This window comes from Dendropsophus ebraccatus, chromosome 14 (genome assembly GCF_027789765.1).
Source record: "Dendropsophus ebraccatus isolate aDenEbr1 chromosome 14, aDenEbr1.pat, whole genome shotgun sequence".
Taxonomy (NCBI): Eukaryota; Metazoa; Chordata; class Amphibia; order Anura; family Hylidae; genus Dendropsophus; species Dendropsophus ebraccatus.
This window is the reverse complement of record NC_091467.1, coordinates 39,425,018-39,451,307: the sequence shown is the minus strand read 5'-3', so window position 1 is coordinate 39,451,307 and position 26,290 is coordinate 39,425,018. Positions and strand designations below refer to the sequence as shown.

The following is a 26,290-nucleotide window of genomic DNA, read 5'->3' as shown; positions in this document are numbered from 1 at the left end:
GTGTGTATATACAGAGACTTGTCTCCCTTCCTTCCAGCCAGTTACATGTGGTGACTAGGAACTGAAGGGATAGCTAGAGCTAGATGAACTGAGACAACTCTGCTATTCCAGGGACATCCAGTGTTACATGTGTCCATGAACTGAGACAACTCGGCTATTCCAGGGACATCCAGTGTTACATGTGTCCATGAACTGAGACAACTTGGCTATTCCAGGGACATCCAGTGTTACATGTGTCCATGAACTGAGACAACTCGGCTATTCCAGGGAAAGCCAGAGCCTGAGTGTAGATGAAGAAACCGCTCTCTCCTTTCGCCTCTGGTGTCAGGTGTCAGTGATAAGAGACAGAGCACGTCAGGGAAACTAAACAAGAAAGCGGCTCCTCCGTGCACTAACATGCTGCTACACAGACACTGTCCCTTTCCCTGGACACAATGGGAGGATCTACAACCCGGCAGAGTGTGCCTCCTGAAGACCGGTGCCGGCTAGGAGTGACGGGGGAGGGCTGTGTGGACGGCAGCACACTAGTAAGTTTACCTCCTGAAGGCTGCTGCTCCTCAGTCACACGGATGGGGGATAGAAGGGGGGCCCCAAGCAATTTCCCTGTTTGATAGGACGGGTCCGGCAGTGACAGGAGGGGGATGGGGCAGCGCTGTCACCCGAGCAGCAGTCCGGTCCTCAGCCTGCAGACGTCTGCTCTGTGCCTCGTTCACTGCCCGGGGAGTGCAGGACACTAGACACTCCGAGGCTGCACTCGGCCGCGGGCTCCACCGGCTCAGTGTCCGCATCTTGGGGCCCGGGAGGGAGATAAGCCAGATCCCTGGGCTATAGTGTCAGTGCTCAGTGATCCCCCTCCTGTCTCGGGCCTCGGATAAGACTCCTCTCATTCGATCAGCTGTAGCCACATCCTGCCTGGCTCTGACACGCCGACATCCCTGCATCTGCACATACAGCGCACAAAACTGTGAAATACCGCAGATACCGTCCTGGCAGAGTTGAGGTCGGTTAACCGACGCCATGGACGGTATCGGTATTTTCACGGTATACCGCCCAGCCCTACAACCAAGTAAGTAAGTTAAAGTATGACAAAAATAAATTTTATTGGTACAAAACAACAAATGGGACACACAGGTTAAAAACACTTAAAATACCAAACCAATCGAACATTGTGCCGTGTATGATAAGCATGGCACAAGGACAAGCTGACAAACAAAGGTAAATAGGATCCTCACTGGTGCAAGTAATGTGTAATGCAATAGACACAAGTGCAAAAAAGATGCAAGGCAAATAGAAAAAGGGCCGAAGCCCAACGGATGTATATCACCAGACAAGAGGATCTGTATCAGCGTCCACAGAACCCCACGCGTTCCGTCCCCGCTTGGGACTTTCTCAAGGGTAATAGTACTGATAACAAACATCATATATATACCCACTTGTAATCAAATAGATAATAAACACAAGATGTGTATAGTAAACAGAATTAGCCAAACCTCGTACATGATGCCGGTAATTAATAATAAAAAATAATAAAAAATAAAAATAAAAGTTAGTAAACTATAAATAGAATATAAATAATAAAATAATAAATAACAACAAAAGTAACAAATAATAATAATAATAGATCAATAAATAATAACAATAAAAAATAAAAAATAAAAAAATAATAAAAAAATAAAAAAATATAAAAAAATAAAATAAACAAAATTTAAAAATAATTATCTTTTAACACCTAAGTATAACTTTCAAACACATAATGCACTAGGTTTATATCCTTTTATGGTTAAATTATTTAATATTATTTTGTAGGTTTATTTGGGGTTTTCATTCTCTCATGTTCTTTTTTTATCTGTTTATTTACATCTTTTTGTCTATTGTCTTTTGTTGATTAAGTTGCTTCATACAGTCTATTGAGCCAGTGTGATCATAGGGTTGTTATATTTGCGTGTTCACACGCGTCATCCGGCCTCAACCTGGATTCAATAAAGTTGTTGAAACGGACATTGCAGGTCACGTGGACGGAGGGCCCGGACATGTATTGTTTGCGCATGCGCAGTCTGTATACATGGACGCCGCGGCCATGACTGGGAGCGCGGACCGGCATCATGTACGAGGTTTGGCTAATTCTGTTTACTATACACATCTTGTGTTTATTATCTATTTGATTACAAGTGGGTATATATATGATGTTTGTTATCAGTACTATTACCCTTGAGAAAGTCCCAAGCGGGGACGGAACGCGTGGGATTCTGTGGACGCTGATACAGATCCTCTTGTCTGGTGATATACATCCGTTGGGCTTCGGCCCTTTTTCTATTTGCCTTGCATCTTTTTTGCACTTGTGTCTATTGCATTACACATTACTTGCACCAGTGAGGATCCTATTTACCTTTGTTTGTCAGCTTGTCCTTGTGCCGTGCTTATCATACACGGCACAATGTTCGATTGGTTTGGTATTTTAAGTGTTTTTAACCTGTGTGTCCCATTTGTTGTTTTGTACCAATAAAATTTATTTTTGTCATACTTTAACTTACTTACTTGGTTGGTATTTGATTTTGGATGTGCCACCGATACATTTGGCATGCTTTTGTTTGTGAGTTTTGAATTTAGTTGATTCATGCCAATTCGGTTCGAGCACCCTAGATAGCTTACAGTGTGCTTATTTATTGAATACATCACATTGTGTGGGGTAGTGCCTTGTCCGCTCTTGTAGTTATAAGACCTGACCAATACCACCATACTGTGACTGGATAACACCTCCATACCAGACCTGACCAATACCGCCATACAGTGACTGGATAACACCGCTATACCAGACCTGACCAATACCGCCAAACTGTGACTGTATAAATCTGCCATACCAGACCTGACCAATACCACCATACTGTGACTGGATAACACCGTCATACCAGACCTGACCAATACCGCCATACTGTGACTGGATAACACTGCCATACCAGACCTGACCAATACCGCCATGCTGTGACTGGATAACACTGTCACAGCACCTCCACCAACTCTGTACTACAGGTATAGAGAACCCCAAACTATACACTACAGGTATACAGGACCCCCAAATTATATACTTCAGGTATACAAGACCTCCACCAACTCTATACTACAGGTATACAGCACCTCCACCAACTCTATACTACAGGTATACAGGACCCTCTATACACACTGACACTTTATACCCGGGCAGCGCCGGGTACATTTTCTAGTATATATATATATTTATACACACATATACATACATACACACACACACACACACACACACACACACTGTATATATATACAAAAAATTATAACCACAATGAAATGTCACCCAGGGCTCTGTGAGTATACTCCAGACTGGAACCTAGGTGTGTCGTCACTGGCGGCACGAGCGAGCCCTCCCATTCAAACTGATAGAAGGCAGGATTTGGCGCTGATTCTTTAGGGTGAATGGGGCCTAGCCACACAAAAAGGGCTCTAGCTACACTAGTGGCAGCAATATTGGAGTAATAAAAAGCAGATGTGGTGACCCAAGCTTTTCTTAAAGGGGTACTCCAACATAAGATAGAGTGAACTTTCAATACCTATTTCTTTCACTCCTTGTCTGCTCAAATATAGGCTGGAGTGGCTGGTCAGAGAAAGAGAATCACTCAGGGGGTGGGAGACAAAATCCAGCCAAGTGACATCAGGAGGAGGATGATGCATTGTCACGGAAAAGAGGGAGAAGTTGGGACCAATACAAATTTTGTAGTCCTTCTATTTTGAATTGTCTGTCAGTGCTGAAGCACGGAAAAGCCACTGAAGAAAGTACTATTGGTAATAATATTATATTATAAAGTTATATACCTTGGGGTGATAGTTTAATTTAAATTCAATTTTCTGGAGTACTCCTTTAATAACTCATCCATTTTTCTATCCATGGGATCCCTTAACTGGGAGGCATCCTGAAAAGGGAGGTTTTCTTTACAACCTTGACGTCTATCTTAAGAGCTTCCGTTCAGAGCTTAGTGTCACACTCTTAAATGGAGTCTCGCTCCAATTTCCTAAACTCCTGCACATTTTCAATATCCATCGTGCTACTAACTGCACCAAACAAAATATCAACATTCTCAGAGGAACACTTCTTATTTTCCCTCGAAGGAGAGAACTTGTGACAGTTTCCTCCTCCACCTCAGAATCATTGTCCGATAATAATACATTTTACATCAGAATCTGAGTCAGAAATAACAGCCGATTTATAGACGCGTGAATGCAGCCTTATTCTTTAAAGCGACTCTGTACCCACAATTTGACCCCCCAAACCACTTGTACCTTTGGATAGCTGCTTTTAATCCAAGATCTGTCCTGCGGTCCGTTTGACAGGTGATGCAGTTATTGTCTTAAAAAACAACTTTTAAACCTACAGACCTGTGCCCTACGGGCGTGGCTTAGAATATCTGTGCCAACTTTGTACCACCCCTCCGTCCCTCCTCTGCACCCTCTTCATCATTAGGAATGCCACTGGAACATTTTCTCCATGCTGAACATTTGCACAGGTTTGCACGATCCAGTTCATGTGCGGGGCTGACATAGCTGACGAATAGTAGGCAATCTGCCTGGAGCATTCCTAATGAACAGTAGGGCAGGGAGGAGGGACAGAGAGGTTGTGCCAGCCTAATGCATACACAATCTAGGCCACTCCCGAAAGGCGTGGGCTGCCAGTTTAAAATTGTTTTTTATAACAATAACTGCATCACCTGCCAAACGGACCGCAGGACAGATCTTGGATTAAAAGCAGATATCCGAAGGTACAAGCGGGTTGGGGGGGGGGGGGGGGGGTGAGATTGTGGGTACAGAGTCACTTCAAGGAGGGGGTGTGAGACCTTTCCTTGGACAATACTGCAGACACTGAGGCTTGCACCTCTGGATTTGATTCCATTTGAGTAAAAACCAAAGGGTATCCCTTATTTAGGAATATCCTATTTTCTTTCCAGAGTTCACTATGCAAACACAACTATGACAAACTACTGCGGGGTATTTCATTAGAGGCCAAATCCCTTTCCAAACAGGATATCTCCTGAATTGTAAGGAATGCCACCCTCAAATATGTTCCTACTCTACCTGTTTAGGACCCTTCCAATCTCCCTTCCTACCTCTTTTTTTATTAAACTTCGCCACATTCTTCAAAAATTAATCTGGATGGATCAAAAACCTTGTATCACTTTTAACAATATATGCAAGCATAAAGCTACAGGAAGCTTGAGGTCCCAAATCTGAAAAACTATCACATTGTAGCTCTGACCTCCATGCTAAGAAAATGGTGGAAGAACTCAACCGAATTTCCGTTGGTGCAGATTAAAACACATAATGCACGCCCTCTCTCGCTCCAACATCTCCTTATTCTCCCATTTTGAGTTAAACCGCATAAAGGCAATGAACAAAACTGATCTTCCATTAGAGTTCCTACACACCATGTTGCCAGGAGTGAACTTTAGGGAGTGGAGGGAGAGAGGTGTAGCTACAGTGTCCGATATTTGTAGTAAAGGAGATTTGTTACCTTTTAATACACTCAGACATACATAAAAATGACTTCTCCAAACACTTACAAATTAGGAATGCTTTGTTGCGCCTAGCTGCTAAATCTCTGTATCTGGACCCCCACAGTTATCCCATTTCTTAGATGCGGTGGTTTGTGCAAATTGTACACTGAGATGGATGCGCACAACCAATTTGTCATAACTTACCCATTGAGAACATGGGAGCAAGATCTCGGAGGGAACTACTCTGGGGTGGCATGAACTACCAGACATAAGTATATATATATAAGTATCTGAGGTGCAGTTCTCATGTAAAATCCGCCCTTAAGACTATCTTAAGGTGGTATTAACCCCATCTTGCTTTGTAATACTTCACCCTTACTTCACGGACCATTGCTGAAGGCACTGTACCACCAAAGGTACTTTGTTCCACATCCTATGGTTGTGTATGCTTGTCCGCAGTAATTAAGACTCACACTAAAACATTTTTTTTTAAGCCTTGAACATGTCCCACTAGCGTGGTCCTCACAACTGGTCCTACTCTCTTTAGGGATGGACAAGATCCCTCTTAAATTCAGACCCTTCTGCTGTAAATTTTTTTTATAATATCCAAAATTGTTCTGACCAGACATTGGAAATCTCAGATCATTCCTGACCGACATGAAGTCTCTTCGCTGAATACCACTTATATGTATGAAAAAATTATAGCGCTTGGTTCACCTAATTTCTCCAAATTTTTGGCAGATTGGATGAGATCTAGCCAATGTTATCCTGCTTCCTTTTTAGAAAGCCCCCTTTCAGCCCTGATTTTTCTGGGCATCCCTTTCTAAAGCTGTTATCCAGAACCTTCTTAATACCCCCCTAACTTTTCTTTCATGACTCGGACATGTGTATAAAGCTGTTGGACACACAAGCCTTGGTAAATATGCTATTTATGTTTTTTCCCTGGTTCCACATTAATATTATGGACTGTAAAACAATGTGATCCAGCAGCCCTTAGTAATGGAGCACTCATACATATATACTGCATTAATCTCTATAAGCAATCATGGCAGTGCTCATGGCAGTCCTCTAGGGGGACTACAAATTATTAAAAGAAAAAAAAAAAGTTTTTTTAATAAGAAATCCTATCCCATAATAAAAGTTTAAATCACCCCCCTTCCCCATTATATAATTAAAAAAAAAAAGCAAAAAAACATTTGCCATCCCAACATGCGGACTCCCCGAACTATTAAACAATCACATTCCTGAAGAAATGCAAGTGCTATGGCTGCATATTATGTATGCGGTCTTACATCAGCAGTAAGCTGCAGCTCTCTTTTGCTATTACAGAAAAATAAACAGCTTTGAGTTTTTACTATAAATGCAAAATACTTCAAAAGCAAAACACTAGGTAAAATATTGCTGACTTTATAGTAAAAGTAGCTGAACTGTTAAATTTTTTAGTTACCTTGAAAGTTTCAAATTTCCCCCCTACAACATCTCCCCGAGCAAAGACATCCACACCAATGTAGATATCTTTCTTGCGTGGCTCTGCTGTCATGTGCTGTAAATGTTCTTCCTTCCAGTTGTAGTTTGTAAAAATTCCATCACATGCACTGAAAAACTGCCTGTTGTGACAGGAAAGAGATGACAACTGAAGTAATGTGACAAAAGCCATCTAAATCAACATTTCAATAAAGCAAGTCAATAGGGCAATAGCGTTACACACTAAACAAAGCACTTTTCAGGCAGTGGGCCAGTCAACATTCTTCACTGTCCAAAGCACTGCATACCCTAAAATCTGCTGGAGTCTTTACTGATGGCATCCGCATGGAGAAATTTATATGTATAGACCATGGATAATGCAGTCATGTCATTACATCAAGTGAATATTAAAGGGGTTGGCCAATTTATACTACTCATTGTATATACAGACAGCAGCTCCCTGTGCACCCTTATAGAACTAAAATCAGACTCCCCTCCTCCAGTGGGACTGTGGGAACTCTCTACCTAAGTTTAATCATTAGGTTCCCCGACCCAACTGCTAAGTCCCCTCCTCCAGGCTGTACTGTCCTGCTCTGTGGAGTTTCTGTCCATTAGATGGCCGACATGGAGGAGCATGTAATGATGCCTCGCCAGTGGCGGATTATAATGTGGGCGGTTTGGGCGGCCGCCCGGGGCCCAAGGCTCCGGGGGGGCCCGCGCCGCCCACATTAAGATCTTGCATAGCAGCGCCAGCAGCACATCACTTTCGGGGCCCAATGGGCCCCCGAGTGATGTTCTGCTGTGGCGCGCTGTCGTCGGAGTCCGCCGCGGCACCGCCCCCTCTCTCCTTGCCGTCTTTGCGGTGCCCGTACTTCTCTCCTGGCGGCGTGATGACGTCACATCCTGCGCGCCGCCAAGCAGAGAAGTTCGGGCACCGCGGGGCTGCACTGTGAGCTTCCGGCCTGCTCTCTCTGCCGGAAGCTCACCCTGGCTCCCTGCCGCCCGAATATACCCCCTGCCACCCGGCTGTACCCCTTGCCCCTTAGCTGCTCTCCATGCCGCCCCATCTTCTCCCCCTGCTGCTACCCCCATCATCTTCTCCCCCTGCTGCTACCCCCATCATCTTCTCCCCCTGCTGCTACCCCCATCATCTTCTCCCCCTGCTGATACCCCCATCATCTTCCCCCCCTGCTGCTACCCCATCATCTTCTCTCCCTGCTGATACCCCCATCATCTTCTCCCCCTGCTGCCACCCCCATCATCTTCTCCCCCTGCTGCTACCCCCATCATCTTCTCCCCCTGCTGCCACCCCCATCATCTTCTCCCCCTGCTGCTACCCCCATCATCTTCTCCCCCTTCTGCTACCCCCATCATCTTCTCCCCCTGCTGATACCCCCATCATCTTCTCCCCCTGCTGATACCCCCATCATCTTCTCCCCCTGCTGCTACCCCATCATCTTCTCCCCCTGCTGCTACCCCATCATCTTCTCCCCCTGCTGATACCCCCATCATCTTCTCCCCCTGCTGCCACCCCCATCATCTTCTCCCCCTGCTGATACCCCCATCATCTTCTCCCCCTGCTGCTACCCCCATCATCTTCTCCCCCTGCTGCTACCCCCATCATCTTCTCCCCCTGCTGATACCCCCATTATCTCCCCCTGCTGCCACCCCCATCATCTTCTCCCCCTGCTGCTACCCCCATCATCTCCCCCTGCTGCCACCCCCATCATCTTCTCCCCCTGCTGCTACCCCCATCATCTTCTCCCCCTGCTGCCACCCCCATCATATTCTCCCCCTGCTGCCACCCCCATCATCTTCTCCCCCTGCTGATACCCCCATCATCTTCTCCCCCTGCTGATACCCCCATCATCTTCTCCCCCTGCTGCTACCCCCATCATCTTCTCCCCCTGCTGCCACCCCCATCATCTTCTCCCCCTGCTGCTACCCCCATCATCTTCTCCCCCTGCTGCTACCCCCATCATCTTCTCCCCCTGCTGCTACCCCCATCATCTTCTCCCCCTGCTGCTACCCCCATCATCTTCTCCCCCTGCTGCTACCCCCATCATCTTTTCCCCCTGCTGCCACCCCCATCATCTTCTCTCCCTGCTGCTACCCCCATCATCTTCTCCCCCTGCTGCTACCCCCATCATCTTCTCCCCCTGCTGCTACCCCCATCATCTTCTCCCCCTGCTGCTACCCCCATCATCTTCTCCCCCTGCTGCCACCCCATCATCTTCTCCCCCTGCTGCCACCCACATCATCTTCTCCCCCTGCTGATACCCCCATTATCTCCCCCTGCTGCCACCCCCATCATCTTCTCCCCCTGCTGATACCCCCATCATCTTCTCCCCCTGCTGCTACCCCCATCATCTTCTCCCCCTGCTGCCACCCACATCATCTTCTCCCCCTGCTGATACCCCCATTATCACCCCCTGCTGCCACCCCCATCATCTTCTCCCCCTGCTGCTACCCCCATCATCTCCCCCTGCTGCCACCCCCATCATCTTCTCCCCCTGCTGCCACCCCCATCATCTTCTACTCCTGCTGCTACCCCCATCATCTCCCCCTGCTGCCACCCCCATCATCTTCTCCCCCTGCTGATACCCCCATCATCTTCTCCCCCTGCTGCCACCCCCATCATCTTCTCCCCCTGCTGCTACCCCCATCATCTTCTCCCCCTGCTGCTACCCCCATCATCTTCTCCCCCTGCTGCTACCCCCATCATCTTCTCCCCCTGCTGCTAACCCCATCATCTTCTCCCCCTGCTGCCACCCCCATCATCTTCTCCCCCTGCTGCCACCCCCATCATCTTCTCCCCCTGCTGCCACCCCCATCATCTTCTACTCCTGCTGCTACCCCCATCATCTTCTCCCCCTGCTGCCACCCCATCATCTTCTCCCCCTGCTGCCACCCCCATCATCTTCTCCCCCTGCTGCCACCCCCATCATCTTCTCCCCCTGCTGCTACCCTTCATCATCTGCTGCCACCCCCATCATCTTCTCCCCCTGCTGCTACCCTTCATCATCTTCTCCCCCTGCTGCTACCCTTCATCATCTTCTCCTCCTGCTGCTACCCTTCATCATCTTCTCCTCCCGCTGCCACCCCCATCATCTTTTCCCCCTGCTGCTACCCCCATCATCTTCTCCCCCTGCTGCTACCCCCATCATGTTCACCCCCTGCTGCTTCCCTGCCTTCCCAGCTTCCCCCCCCCCCCTCCCCGGCCTCATTTGCCCCAGCTTCTCCCCCTGTCGCCCCAGCTGCCTCCCTTCCCCAGTCACCCCCAGCTCCCCGCCTGCAGTTGAGTTGGGGCCGGAGAAGTCTTCATGATGCTGCGCCAAATAGAGAGGAAAGGAAAAAGTGAGCGACGGCAATCGGAGAAGACGTCACCTGTGAGTCATTAGTAACTGCACTGTAATCACTTATAGGCTGGGTTCACACACAGTATATTTCAGTCAGTATTGTGGTCCTCATAGCAACCAAAACCAGGAGTGGATAGAAAACACAGAAAGGCTCTGTTCACATAATGTTGTAATTGAGTGGATGGCCGCCATTTAATGGCAAATATTTGCTGTTATTTTAAAACAATGGCTGTTATATTGAAATAATGGCCGTTATTTACTGTTATATGACGGCCATCCACTCAATTACAACATTGTGTCAACAGATCCTTTCTGTGTTTTCCATCCACTCCTGGTTTTGGTTGCTATGAGGACCTGACATGAGGACCAAATACTGCCTGAAATATACATAGTGTGAACCCAGCCTTATAGTGTGCAGAGCCTGTGTACCATTGGGGTCTAAATGGGTCAGTGTTTTGTTTGCGGTAGTGTACTGACACAGCCCCGGGGTCACTACAGTACACTAGCGAAAACTTTTAAACTAGAACCCAACTACAACTGCAGGCACTACAACTCCCAGCATATTATGAGGGCTGCAGACTGTCAGTACATGCTGGGAGTTGTAGTGCATGTAGCTGTTTGGTCCTAGGTGCATTATACACTGGATTCTTTGTGGCATATAAGAATACAGAGGTCTGTGGGGGCTCAGTGCAGGGAAGTGACCCCAGAACATCACTAATAGGGGATAGAACAAAAACATCCCCCCTATCCCCTATTAGTGATGTTCTGGGGTCACTTCTATATACTGATCCCCCTCAGACCTCTGTATTCTTATATACCCCACACAGCCTGCTGGGGTGGCTGGGGGGGGGGGGGGCCCAGGTTGGGTGGACAGCCCGGGGCCCAGGGTACATTTAATCCGCCACTGTGCCTCGCCCACAGTGTCCTCCATAGACATATACAGGCTCAGTTGTGGACACAGGGGGCAGGGCATGGTCACATGCTCCTCCATGTCAGCCATCTTATGGACAGAAACACCCCAGAGCAGGACAGTACAGCTTGGAGGAGGGGAGTCTGATTTTAATTCTATGAGGTACACAGGGAGCTGCTGTCAGTTTATATAGTGAGTACACTTACTAATACTGTACACTGAAAAATTTTACTATAAAGTTGCCAACCCCTTTAATGAAATTCAATATCTAAGCAAACTCCCTCTTTTCATTTATTTCTGTGTATACTATTCTACCTCACTGAAAGTTAAAAATTCTAGTATAGAAATGCCATAACTTTCCAGTTCTTTATTCTGATCTCAGACTTTAAAATTGTAAATTCGTTTAAAAAAAAATTACACTCTGACCTGCAGGGGAGCAGTGGCGCTTTGGGCAAGCTTCTTCTCCAAAAGGTCAGAGCACACCCTGCTGGGCCGCCTGCCCACACCCAAGAGATCGCAACCACCACCCGACCCCATACACCCACCCACAAGATCGCCGCCTGGCTGCCAGCTTCCAGGAGATTGCTGTTGACCTCCCACCTGCACCTGCAGGGGGAGTAGTGGCACATCCGGCAAGCTGCTTTTCCTGCAGGTCAGAGCACCCAGTGCTAGGCCACACACATCCAGGAGATTGCAACCGCCGTGCACTTGCAGGAGGACAGACCCAGAGCAGAAGAGACCCACTACTATTGCTACTACTACTCTCACTCCTGATACTACTACTCCCACTATTATGCTACTACTACACCAACTCCTGATACTACTACTCCTAAAACTGCTACTATAACTCCCACTACTATTGCTGGTGCTACTACTCCCACTCCTGATACTACTACTCCCATTACTATTGCTAATATTACTCCTGATACTAGAACTACTCCTACTACTACTTCCACTCTTGATACTACTACTCCTAAAACTGCTACTATTACTGCTGCTACTACTACTGCCACTCCTAATACTACTACTCCCACTACTGTTGCTATTCCTACTTCTACTCCCATTCTTATGGCTACTACTGCTACTCCCCTTATCTACTCCTCATCTTCTATACCTCTAATATTACTACACCCCTCATCCACGATGCCTCTACTACTACGACACCCCTCATCAACTATGCCTCTACTACTACACCCATCATAATTAGCAAAAAAAAAGTGCTTTATTACTGATATATGGAGGAAACTAATGTGGAGATTTATCAACAGACAGAGGAATTTTCTGTGTGTAGTCTATATCTGCTATGGCAAGAAAAGACTGGTCTATTGAAAGTGGAATTTACCATCAGGGATAAGCCTAGTCTATTTTATGTGGTGCTGATTTGTTTGTCTCAGAATTGTCTCAATGACATCCATTATCAAATCGAGACTTAGGGCCCTATTCCACCAAACGATTATCGTTTGCATATCATTAACGATTAACGATCTCAAACGACCACTATTGCGAAAGACCTGAAAACGTTCACTCATTTCCATTGAACGATAATCGTTACTTATGATCGTAATTGCGATCGTTTTTTCTTCGCTATTTATTCGCTATTGCATTCGTATCTATTGCGAACGACCGAACGATGTCTTATTCAACGCGAACGATTTGCGAACGAGCAACGATAAAAATAGGTCCAGGTCTTTTAAAGCGATCAACGATTTCTCGTTCGGTCGTTAATCGTTAACTGCATTTCAACCGAACGATTATCGTTTAGATTCGAACGATTTAACGATAATCTGAACGATAATCGTCCAGTGGAATAGGGCCCTTAGTGTTGGCCTATAAAATGGCTAAAACAAACCCCCACATTTTTTCCCCAGTACCCGCCACCATAGGGGTACTTGGAAAAGCCAGGTACCAGTAGTTCCAGAGCATCAAAGAATGGCGCTCCTGCAATGGGCAGCAGCAGGCTGGTATTATTAGGATGGGGACAGCTAAAATAAATGGTCCTTTGCACACAGGTATTACTAGGCTGCTGCTGTTTGGTTTTTACCTAGCTGGTTATGGAAAAGGGGGGATCCTCCACGCTTTTTTTCCTTTTTCAACTTATTAGTGATTACCTGATAACACCTTTAAGGTTCTACCTCAGAGTCCAGGAACTTCAAGTTATGGCATATATACAACAGTTGCCATTGGCTAAACAGTAAGTGAAATGAAATCTTAATAAAATGCAGAAAAGACAAAAATAAATAAATAAAAAGATTTACCTGTTTTGATCATTCAGTTCATTCTGCCACTTCAGTTGTCCGCTGTGGATCACACTGTCATACCAAAGAACCAGACCACCTGGAATTTGTGAGTGCAGCTTTTCTGTTAAATAGGAGAGGAACGAGGGCAGCTGGGACACTGCAAGTGGCTACACAGAATAAAAATACAATACTTTATGTCCATGCAATATTTTCTCTTGTTATAGGAGGAAATAACTGTGGTTCATGGAAATATGCATTACTTACACTCAGAACATTCTCGATATTTATCAACCATCCATCAAACCTGTAGAAACGTGCAAGAGAAACCATCTGGTCTGCAACTGCTTTATATGTAGACTCGGCACCAGCCAGAAACGATTCACACACTTTGGCACCATCTTCCCATTCTGTGATAAATGTACCTGAGTAAATGTGTAAAGCAAACAAAAATTAATCTGTCAAATAAAAGCTAACAGAGCAAGCATCAACAGTGTCAGTCCACTGTTGACAAAAGGTACAAGCTACACGGTTCCCAGGGCCGATTCTGGGGTTTCTGCCGCCTGAGGCAAACCTCAGGCGGCCGCCCCCTGACAACCCCCCCCCCCCGCCGTAACCGAATCACCCGCGCCTGCACCCCCCGCACCCCCCCCCCCCCCCGGGCCGGCCCTGCAGCCACTCACCTGTCCTGCAGCAGCCGTCCCGTCCCGCTCACCGCTGTCTCCCGACCCTGCAGCCGCTCACCTGTCCTGCCGCAGCCGTCCCGTCCCACCGCTGTTCCTTTCCGCCCTCCAGTGCCGTCAGTCAGCAGCTGTCATCGCCCTCCAGAGAGTCGTGAGTGCCTGGGGTCAGCGGGGGCATCGCGGCCCCCGCTGACCACGGGCACTCACGACTCGCTGGAGGGCGATGACAGCTGCTGACTGACGGCGCGGGACAGCGGTAAGCGTTGGCGGCGGGACCGGACGGCTGCGGCAGGACAGGTGAGCGGCTGCAGGCGCAGGGCTGCTGTCTGCCGCCCCCTGCAGGGGCGCAGAATCTGCCGCCTGAGGCGGAATACTCATTCCGCCTCATGGCAGAAACGGCCCTGACGGTTCCACAAAATGTTTTTGGCGACCAACTACTTTATAATGGCCCTGTTACTATAATATGCTACTGTGTAAATCAAAAGGATACAATGACAAATAGCCCTAACATATATTTTACTATTTGTCTAAATACCCCAGCACCCTTATTTTCATAAGACTGATATATTCAAAGGATAAGTGCTGCCTCAGTCCTCCTCAGTCCTGTGGAGTGATGGCAGTCACAGCGTCAGGAGACATACATACATTTTTCACCAGGCACTCAAAACAAAATGAGGGAGCTAGAGGCCTTGGTTCTTCAGGAACGCATTGAAGGAAAACTCCGGCAAAAAATACTTTTTAATATGTTATTACTTGAGGAAAGTTAGACAAATTCCTAATGTACATTAATTATGGGAAATGCATGTATTTTGCTATTTCCTTTAATTTAGTAGATCAGGGAGGCTTCAAATTCCCTAAAAAACAGTGACGTCACGAATCAGTTGTAATTCCTACGGAGTGTCCAGCAGGGGGTGCACTATATGTAGAAGTCTGGCACTGTATTGCCTGTGGAAGTCTATGTCATGTAATGTAGTGTAATGTAAACTACCCATTATTGATGGACTATGTTTATGGAATAATTTAGGGAGCAAGGACACCAAGCAGGGAGGGAGAGAGGTGCCTGTGCATGTAACTACCTCCCCCCTCTCCCTGCTCGGTGCAGTAGGACAGATACACACTACTCCTCCTCCCATCACCTGCTCATAATGATGGGGGAGTATTATCAGGGAGATCCCCATCACCAAGCCCCCCCCCATCAGACATCACCCCCTGCCCCCGCTGCCATTACCCTCCCCGCATAGTGACATGTCAGGGCCCCACCCTCACCTCAGCAAGGCCATTCACTTCCCTGCCGTCCCGGACTGCCTCACTTCCGCTTCCGCGTCCTGCCGACTTGGTTCGGATGATGAGGGCTGTTGGGGGTGACAACAGGGACGGAGTCAGCAGGACGCAGGGGCGGCACTGAGCTGGAAGTCCGGGACAGCAGGGAAGTGAATGGGTGTGCAGTGGTGGTGGTGGTGGGGGCTGGGGTGTTGGTAATGGGGACCGGACCTCTTACTATACGGGAAGGTGAATGGCAGTGCGGCAGCGGAGGAGGGGGATGTCGGCATCTGACTCCCGCTGTCTGCCGGCTCCGTGCAGCGGGTGGATACAGCCTAAGGAACGCCTGGAAAACTGTGCCATGGCCGTAGGCTATATCCCAGTTTTCTAGGCGTTCCTTATGCTGTATCCACCCGCTGCACGGAGTCAGCAGACAGCGAACCAGAAATCCGGCAGGTTCGCTCATCTCTAACTATGAGATGCAATAGAATCTAACAGTCTCAACTTGTGATTATCAACACTATCCAGATACTGATACAATGGCTGCAGCCATCACCTGTCAACCAGTGCCATTATCACTGACACAGCTCTGCTGCACTAGTCATTATCATTAATGCAATTCTGCTCTTCCAAATAGCCTGATCACTAATGGTGCACGGAACGATTTATCGTTCGAATTTGCACGATAACGATCGAATTCGAACGATAATCGTACATGTAAACGCAGCGAACGATCAAGTGACGAGCGAGAAATCGTTCATTTTGATCTTTCAACATGTTCTCAAATCGTCGTTGATCGTTCCCAAAAAATTCGCAGATATTTCCGTGTAAACATTCTTTCAACTATTTCACCTATGTGTGAGATAGGCTTAAGCGATCGCAAAACGATTTTTCCGTACGTTGTATCGTTCCGTCTAAACGCTGATTGTTATAAAAAAAACATTGTTCATTCAAAATTGTTAATCGTGCGAATTATCGCTCCGTGTAAAACCACCATAAAACAGCTCTGCCATACCAAGTAAAGTGATCACTTAGACAGCTCTGTTATAGCAAGTGATCACTTTGCTCTGCTATAGCAAGTGATCACTTAGCTCTGATATAGCAAGTGATCACTTAGCTCTGCTATAGGAAGAGATCAGACAGCTCTGCTACAGCAAGTGATCAGACAGCTCTGCTACAGCAAGTGATTAGACAGCTCTGCTAGAGCAAATGATCTGACAGCTCTGCTATAGCAAGTAAACAGACAGCTCTGCTGCACCAGATATCACTAACACAGCTCTGCTGCACCAGATATCACTAACACAGCTCTGCTGCACCAGTTACCATGATTGCGGAGGAAGAGAAGAGGAGATTACACAGGATCCCACACACACTATAGCCAGAGCAAGGCCGATCTCCCCCCCCCCCCCCCTGTTCACCGCCGCATCATTGATGTCTGCTCCTCACGGCCCCGGCCCACCTCCCCCACCTGCCAGCCGGCTGGATTCTCACGTGTGCTGCACATCCACTCTGACCTCTCTCTCTGGGACTTCCCGCTCTCAGTCTTCTCTCACAAGCCGCCCATACCTCTGTGCACCTCCAGCTCCATTGCATAAATCATTTCTCTGATAACAGAGTCTGGCCGAGCCATACTTTGTTATCAGAGAGACACCAGCAGCAGGGGTCTGGTACACTTAGTAGCTGACTCCCGCTGCATATGGAGCGGTTCGGAGGGGTTAGATGCCGTTGTCAGTTGTGAACGGCATCTACACAGTTAAACAGCTGGCACAAGCGATAGCTAAGTGCTGGCTATTTGAAATTGGCGCCGATGGGAGTGGAGCAGAGGAGGTGATCGCAGGGGCACAAAGAGAACACAGCCGGCACTCAGCTAGCCACCGGCCGTGTTCTCTGCACTGTACTTTATGTTAAGCTGCGCTATTATGCAGTGTAACAAAGTATAGATACCAGGAAATTCTGGTACCAAACCATTTTTTTTTGCCCGAAATATCGATAGTAGTATCGATATTTCGTTGCAACGTGCATTCCTATAAGGCACTATAAACAGGAATATATAGGGTAATATTATACATGATAACCAGCATGCTTTTACAAAGTCAAAAAGGTGACTAAAAGCCTGGATAGCGGGGAGGCTGTGGATATAGTGTACCTGGATTTTGCAAAAGCATTTGAGACAGTCCCTCATGGTGGTCTGAAGGGTAAATTAAGGTCTATGGGTTTAGAAAGTTTAGTTTGTTACTGGACTAAGAGCTGACTTAATAATTGTACCCAGAGAGTGGTGGTCAATGATTCCTACTCTGAGTGGTCCTCGGTTATAAGTGGTGTACCCCAAGGGTCAGTACTGGTCCCTCTTCTGTTTTAACTTGTTTGTTAATCTTATTGAGGATGAAATTAACAGCAATGTTTCTATCTTTGCAGATGAAAAAAAAACAACAACTCATGGGAGCCAACAATGACATCTTTGGCTGGTCACCCTGAGATCAGTGATTGGTTTCCCGTATGGCCCTACTAGGCAATGTCTAGTAGAGCCATGCAGGAAACCAATGACTGATCTCAGGGCAACCAGCCAAAGATAACACTGTTGGCTGCCGGCTAAAGCGCTCAATACAGTGAAATCCTAGAGGCATTGCTCCCTCCTAGCCAAAATCCTACTCCACACTGATAAGGGGTAACACCCCGAAACAGCTGTCTATTGATGGATACCTGGCCTTGTTTTTTCCCTTGTCATTACATTGACTTAATATAGTGGCTTTTCTACAGGTGCCACCCCTTGGCTGGGCCCTTCCCGAAAGGATATATGGCTCGTCCTGTGTTTTCAAACTCCTAAATGAGGCTCCACTGTTTCTTTTGTGCATATTTCTATATTCCAGGGAGCAATGCACCTAGGATTGGAGCGCTTTAGCCGGCAGCTGATCAGTGATCAGTGTTCTGTTTCCTGTATGTCTTTGCAGATGACACCAAGCTTTGTAGTACAAGCTTTGAGTATAAATGTAAAGTTATGCACCTGTGTACTAATAACCCACATGCATATGTCATATGGGGAGTTACTCTGGGAGAGTCGCTGGTAGAGAAGGATCTGGGTTTACGTGTAACGAATAGACTACAGAACAGCACACAATGCTTCTAAGGCCAGCAGGATATTGTCATGTGTTAAAACAGGTATGGACTCTCAGGACAGGGATATACTACCGCTTTATAAAGCTTTGGTGCGGTCACATCTGGAGTATGCTGTTCAGATTTGGAACCAGATTCATAGAAAGAATGTCGTAGAGCTGGAAAAGGTACAAAGACGGGCAACTAAACTAATAAGGGGAATGGAGCATCTTAGTTATGAGGATAGATTAAAAGAATTAAATTTGTTTAGTCTTGAAAAGAGATGTTTAAGGGGAGATATGATTGACTTTTGTGAGTATATAAATGACCCTTACAAATTATATGGGAAAGAGATGTTCCAGGTAAAACCCCCTCAAAAGTCAATGGGGCACTGTCTCTGCCTGGAGAAAAAAAAAGGTTCAATCTCTGGAGGTGACAAGCCTCTACCCATCACCGACCCCCAACCCCTACTTGGTTGAACTTGATAGAGGTGTCTTTTTTCAACTTTACTAACTATGTAAAGACCAGTCTAATAGCAAAGATCAATTTGTTGTAAAGTAGTGTATGAAGAGTATGTACTAATATAGACAATTTATTAAAAGCCTGCTGATCAGAGAGGCTGTTGATGTGTATGCCTGAAAATGTTCAATGCTTTAAAGATCAGGTAACTAATTTTAGTTAAGGCACCATACACATTAAACAAAAGTCGGTCAAACCAGACATCTTTAGTGGGACCAGCTGACTGTAACATTTAGGTTTGCTTCCTGACAGATGATGTTGGGGGAAAGAGGGGTCAGGTAGGTTTGATTTCAACTATCTGACGCTTTTGTTCTCAGGGGAATAAGCCACCATCAGAGGAGTCTGGCAGCCACTTGCACCTTCATGTCTATGTGGGGAATGGGAGAGATAGCTGAAGTGCATGACCATCTTAATTTCTCGTTTTATAGACAGCCAGTGCAGCCTGCCTGAAGGATTAGTGTCACTGTTGTAATTGCTTTGTCTGTCAGGCCTATAGTATGTTTAGGGCATTACAGTAGTTCAGTTCTGAGGTTATGTTCTGGTAAAAGAATGTGTTTAACCCTTTAAAGTGACTCTGTACCCACAATCTGCCCTCCCCAATCCGCTTGTACCTTAAGATAGCTGCTTTTAATCCAAGATCTGTCCTGGGGTCCTTTTGGCAGGTGATGCAGTTATTGTCCTAAAACAAATCTTTTAAACTTGCAGCCCTGTGTCAATTTGCTGAAGCCTAGAGTGTCTGTGCCCTAACATTGCACCGCCTCTCCGTCCCTCCTCCCCGCCCTCTTCACCAGGAGTGGCCCTGGCAGAATTTCTTCTATTCCTCACCTGTCTGAACAGTGCACGATCCTTAACGATCCAACTCATGTGAAGTGTTCACAGGTGATGAATAGTAGAATACCTGAATGGAGCATTCCTAATGATGAAGAGGGTGGGGAGGAGGGATGAAGAGGTGGTGGCAACCTAATGCATAGGCACTCTAGGCCACGCCAATTTGACACAGGACTGCAAGTTTAAAAGTTGTTTTTTTAGGACAATAACTGCATCACCTGCCGAACGGACCCCAGGACAGATTTTGGATTAATAGCAGCTATCCAAAAGGTACAAAAGGTTCGGGAGGGGGTAAGATTGTGGGTACAGAGTCGCTTTAAGGCACAATCTCTAGTTTTTATTAGTATCATACTTTTATTAATTTGTTTATGATAAATAATGAGACAAGACTCTTAATTCAGTCGAATGGACCCACATCAATCCAGGAGGTGCTTTGCTATATATGCAGGCAACGAGGAGAGAACTTTAAAAAATGCACCTTGTTTCCCTGGTGGTTATATACAGGATAAAACTTAAAGTGTAACTCTAATTTAAGCAGCCAAAAATTAAATTGCTTAAATAAAAAGCCCACATGTTACTCTTTAAAAAGAGCCCTAAACTGTGCTCATATCTTGTGCGCTTGCTGAGATATCTCCAGTTTTTTGGCTCAGAGTAATAAAAGAATTTTGTGTCTCCTGCTTACCACACAGCCTGGTAACAGTGACCGAGGTCCAGCAGGGGCAGCCGTGATCACACAGGAGAGGAATGATGCCACTGGAGTTTGGAGGGGGGGTCCAGTCAGGTTCTGTCTGGTCCAATCCTATCTAGTCAGGCATTCACCACAGAATGGCTTCCTGCTATGTGCCCCAGTGTCTGACTCATCACCGGAGCATATAGCAGGCACCTTCTGCCTACTGCCTGACACCTCCTCACTGTCTGTCATCTCTGCCTTGCTGACAATCCGTACCTAACTGCTACTTAGGCAGTGTACGGATTTTCAGGAGGGCGGGACAGTTTTGCACAAGTAGTAGAGAGGCAAACACACAGCTAAGGGGACATTCAGCTGCATATATTTAAAGTGTCACTGTCATGAAATTTTTTTTTTGCAGAAATCAATAGTACAGGCGATTTTAAGAAACTTTGTAATTGGGTTTATTAGCCAAAAAATGAATTTTTATCATGAAAAAGCAGTTTGAAGCTCTCCCCCCTGTTTTCATTGTTCTCCTATGGAAAGAGGGAAATGAGACACCAAAACAGGACAACAAAGAGTTAATTTACAACTACATGACCCGGCTATCTCCTCTGACAGTCAGCACTGACCTCTTTGACCTCTGAATACAGCTGTCACCCAGCTCTGTGCCTGTAATCCTTTGTTCTCCGCTCTCATGTCCCTCCCCCCTTCTCTATAGAACAGACAGGATTGTGTCTGATGCAACAAGTCACAATTTCCTGATATTTTGCAGTAAACAATTATTCACAGAATAACACACATTACAAAGTTGTGCAACTTTGTAATGTATGTTATGTCTGTGAATCGCCCCCTTCCCGTGTCCCACCACCCCTGCACGTGTACTCGGAAGTGTGGTGCATTATACATACCTGATCCGTGTCGCGCATGTCCGCCATCTTGTGCCGAATCACTGCCGCCGTCCCTGATGCCGGCCCCCCTCTGCCGTGTCATAACTGTGCTCAGCCGCGATTGGCTGAGCACAGTTATGCTCAGCCAATCGCAGCTGAGCAGCTAATGATGCTGCAGAAGGCGGCCGGCACTAGGGACGGTCGGAGCGGTTCGGCCGTCCGTCCGAAGATGACGTCTTGGCACAAGATGGCGGACATGCGCGACACGGATCAGGTATATATAATGCACCACACTTCCGGGTACACGTGCGGGAGTGGTGGGACACGGAAGGGGGCAATTCACAGACATAACATACATTACAAAGTTGCACAACTTTGTAATGTGTGTTATTCTGTGAATAATTTCTTAGCCCCGCACTACCCCTTTAATCTAAATTGCAAAAATTCTTATAATGGCCTAAACTAAATTGTAAAAATATTTTGTAGTTGCGCTTTAACATTTGTTAATAATGCTTACAAAAGAGGATGAAGTGCACGTTAGAACTTTAAAATCAATTCCACCTTATTCAATGTGTAGAGGGGCGGACTTAGGGCCCTATTACACGGGATGATTATTGTGCAAAAAAAAAAAAAAAAAAAAAAAAAATCGCTATATCGTTTGAATTTAAATGATAATCATTCTGTGTAATTGCAGGCAACGATCGAAACATCGTCCGTTTGTCGTTGATTTAGATCTGAGCCTAAAATTATCGTTAATTGTTCACTGTAATTCCACATTTTTTCACTAATCGTTCAGTGTAATTGCACATTGTTCATTGTTTTTCTGGGATCAGAAGGAATAAACGATTATAGTAATGATTACAATAACGATTTTTAGTAACGATCGAATCTAACGATTATCACTCTGTGTAATACGGTGAACGATTTCAGGTTAACGATAAACAATCTCATTTGCGATCGTTTATAGTTAGTGGTTAAAAATCGCTCCATGTAATAGGACCCTTAGTTCAGATAAGCTCACTTGCTAAGATAAAAGCACCATCTATAGGTGATTGTGTTTACTGAAGGGAGATCAGGCTTCCCTGGTAATTGCTTTCTTTCGAAAGTGATCTGTTAGTAGTTATATCAGCACTTCCTAGGGAAAAATGTAAAAGCCCTATTACAACCAGCTATGATCGGCCGTATGTGGCTGATTATTGGCCATTAGGGCCGATAAGCTCTTGGTGTAATAGCACCTGTTAAAAGGCAACAATCAGCTGACATGCAGGATGTTGGCTGATCCTTGTCTTTCAACATGTTCAAAAAGCTAGTACAATAGCTCTGTGTAAAAGGCCTGCACACCGCCACTACCATCTATGGGCTCCCCTCCCACATCTCCCAGTAGCCCCCTCCCCACTCTTACACACTCGCTGCCGGTGTGTGTAATAGTGCAGGCAGCGAGCGGGGAACGAGGAGCAAGCGAGCGCTGATCTAACAGGTCAGCGTTTGCTTGCTTCTCCAGATCGGCCTGTGTAACAGGACCTTAAAGGTGCTATGTGTTAATTTATCAGCCTGTACAGTTAGATAAACGCTTCCCTAGTAATTGCTTATTTTAGTGATTCCTTAGGCTAGGTTCACACTACGTTTTTGCAATCAGTTTTTTTTCACACTATTTTCAAATAATTTGTAGGTCCCCCTAAGTAACCATTACATACAATTATTAGATTGCATACATTGTTCAACGAAATGCCATTGCAAAGCATTGATCAGTGAGTGTTAATGGCGATCTGCACCGAGTCTGCCTGAGGGAGATTCTATGACCAGACTGCATGGCGTTAAGCATTAGACCTCAGGCAGTCGGGGAAAACAAGTGTGTGGGGACCCAATTGGACAGTGACAGGAGCTCAGCTCAAATAAAATAAAAATATATATATAAATGTTATAGTTGTAAATCTGAACCTGAATCAAGACATTGTTTTCTTTGGCATGCCAACTACCCTTCAAACCTTACCCAAGACAGAAACACCATGTTTGTGAGCAGCATTTGTCCAGCAAACAGGAGGTAAAGTAAACATCCGATGACTGAAGTACACAAAAATATCTATGTACTGCCAATGGTAGAATACATAAGCATCCTCGGACTCAGCACCTTGGATAAACCTGCAAATAAACCAAGATTAAAATCAGGTTACATGTATTCTTACTTCCTAATAACCTATCACATACCATTATGATTGAATTCACATGAAAACTGATATTCATTTAAAGGGAACCTGTCACCCCCCGTGCCGGGGTGACAGGCTCCCGACCCCCCGTTAGAGACCCCTATACTTACCTCATCCCGCCGGGTCCCGCTTCTGGATTCGGTCGGGTCCCGGAGATCTCAGCCGCTGCAGCCCGGCGCGCGCGCTGACAGATGAGTCCAACGCTCATAGAGAATGACGGAGCGCTGGACTCTCCCGTCATTCTCTATGGGTGTTGGACTCATCTCTCAGCGCGCGCGCCGGGCTGCAGCGGCTGAGATCTCCGGGACCCGACCGAATCCAGAAGCGGGACCCGGCGGGATGAGGTAAGTATAGGGGTCTCTAACGGGGGGTCGGGAACCTGTCACCCCGGTACAGGGGGTGACAGGTTCCCTTTAAGACAAGGTGGGGCAAACACCCCCATTATACCTGTCTTCCAGATATCCTCCCATCATATCATGGCAAACAAGTGTCTTTGGTCTCTGGCCATCAATAGGTGGATATCGTTTTGCAAGAGATGTCACAGCAATATTAAACATGTCCTGGCTGGTTGGTTTCCATGAAAGCACTTCTTCCATATTTGAGAAGAAAAAGCTGATTGGTTCGGTTGTTCTTCTGTCATGATGCCTAGCTAAAATGATAAGAAATAATTATGAGTGGAGTTAAACCTGCCTGAAGTACAGAAGGTATGGAATCTGCATCAGTTAATGTCACTATGGAAATTAGATAAGATTTTGTTCTTACCAGACAATGGAGCAGACTCATATCTAATGATTTCTTTATAAACTTTCATGTTTGGATTAAGAGGTTTCCTAAATAAAAAGAAAGAGAACTAAAGTTATGTATGAACACTCAGACAATATGCTAACAAATAAAAAAAAAAAAATGACTGGCGTATATAAAATACACAGAACTTCCTGTTTTCTGGCTGTTTCCTGTTTTTTGAGAAAAAAAAAAAAGTCAGAAAACAGGAAGTGCCATGTTTTCCATGATAACTAAAAAATAAATAATGAATGTAATTTGCAAATTTGTTTTATATCAGATCTACTGTTGATTTAGATTTTGAAAGTTATAACCACAGTGACACTTTAAATGACCACTGTCTTTATAACTTTCAAAATTGAAATCATTGGGGGATTTAAAACAAAGCTATACTTACTTGAAACCCAAGTCCAGTCTCCTAAAGGCAGCTTTTTAGTTTTGTGGTTATTAAGAAAACGAGACTAAAACACATGCAGAGAAGGTATTTATCCCAGGCCATCTGAGCGCTCACTCTCTGTACTGTCTGGAATTCCTGTGTTTGTTTGTTTGTTTTCTTTAACCAGTGCAAGTCAGAAAATCTGCCTTCAGGAGACTGGAACTGGATTTCTGGTAAGTTTAGCTTTGTTTTACAGCATGATAACAACAAAAAAAATAACGAATGTATATTGCAAACGTGCTTCATTTCACATCTACTGTTGATTTAAATTTCGAAAGTTATAACGACAGTGACACTTCAACTCCTCAAGAGCACAGCCAATTTTAGCCTTTTTAGGACAAAACCCTCAATTATCAAATCTGACCTATCCTAACGGTGCGTTTACACGGAATGATTATCGTTTGAATTTTCACAATTAAAGGGAACCAATCACCCAGAAAATCAATGTAAAGACAAGGATATGTGCTGATAGATCACCCAGCACACTTCCCAAATATGCCCCTGTAACCTCTGTGCCCCCCTCAATTAGACAGTAATCTTACTTTGTTCAGGTCACGCGCTGTATGTAAATTTTTGCTAACTAGTCCTGGTGGGCGTATGTAGTCCTGGTGGGCGTATGTAGTCACGGTCCGGGGGCGTATCTAGTCACGGTCCGGGGGCGTATGTAGTCACGGTCTGGGGCTGTAATCACGCCCAGAGGGGCGTGATTCGGAGGCTTGCGGTCCAGTGACGTCATCCGGCGGCTTGCGTTCCGCGTCGCGGCCGCGCTGACGTGTTCGGGAACCCTCGCATGCGCAGTACGTCAGCGTCGTCTCCCGCCGTACTGCGCATGCGCGGGTTCCCGAACACGTCAGCGCGGCCGCGACGCGGAACGCAAGCCGCCGGATGACGTCACTGGACCGCAAGCCTCTGAATCACGCCCCTCTGGGCGTGATTACAGCCCCGGACCGTGACTAGATACGCCCCCGGACCGTGACTAGATACGCCCCCGGACCGTGACTACATACGCCCACCAGGACTACTTAGCAAAAATTTACATACAGCGCGTGACCTGAACAAAGTAAGATTACTGTCTAATTGAGGGGGGCACAGAGGTTACAGGGGCATATTTGGGAAGTGTGCTGGGTGATCTATCAGCACATATCCTTGTCTTTACATTGATTTTCTGGGTGATTGGTTCCCTTTAACAATCGCATTTAATCGATATTTGGCTCGTTACCACAGCGATCGATCAAGCAACGAGCAAGAAATTGTCCATTGTGATCTTTCAACATGTTCTCAAATCGTTGCTGGTCAGTCGCTAAAAATTCACAGATCGCTTCGTATAAACAGTCTTTTAAAGATTCACCCTGTGTGTGAGATGGGCTTAAGCGATCTTAAAAACGATCGCAATATCGATTTTTCTAACAATTTATTCGTCTAAACACTGATCGTTCTAAAAACCAAATTGTTG

At 46.0% G+C, this 26,290-nt stretch overlaps 2 protein-coding genes across 2 annotated transcripts in view; one reads left to right on the top strand and one right to left on the bottom strand.

The window, feature by feature from the left end:
- ENGASE (endo-beta-N-acetylglucosaminidase) overlaps positions 1 to 26,290 on the bottom strand; it is a 104,809-nt gene that overhangs the window by 61,408 nt on the left and 17,111 nt on the right. Inside the window, exons 2-7 of the mRNA XM_069951560.1 lie at positions 24,384 to 24,451; positions 24,069 to 24,270; positions 23,408 to 23,556; positions 13,748 to 13,905; positions 13,502 to 13,650; positions 6,961 to 7,120 (exon numbers count right to left, since the gene is read on the bottom strand). Of these exons, the coding sequence (XP_069807661.1) occupies positions 6,961 to 7,120; positions 13,502 to 13,650; positions 13,748 to 13,905; positions 23,408 to 23,556; positions 24,069 to 24,270; positions 24,384 to 24,432 (867 nt within the window). The 5' untranslated portion in view covers positions 24,433 to 24,451. The remainder of the gene's footprint in view (positions 1 to 6,960; positions 7,121 to 13,501; positions 13,651 to 13,747; positions 13,906 to 23,407; positions 23,557 to 24,068; positions 24,271 to 24,383; positions 24,452 to 26,290) is intronic.
- Positions 308 to 26,290, top strand: part of LOC138771684 (uncharacterized) — a 48,347-nt gene continuing 22,364 nt past the window's right edge. Inside the window, exon 1 of the mRNA XM_069951565.1 lies at positions 308 to 527. The gene's annotated coding sequence lies outside the window, so the exon portion shown is untranslated. The remainder of the gene's footprint in view (positions 528 to 26,290) is intronic.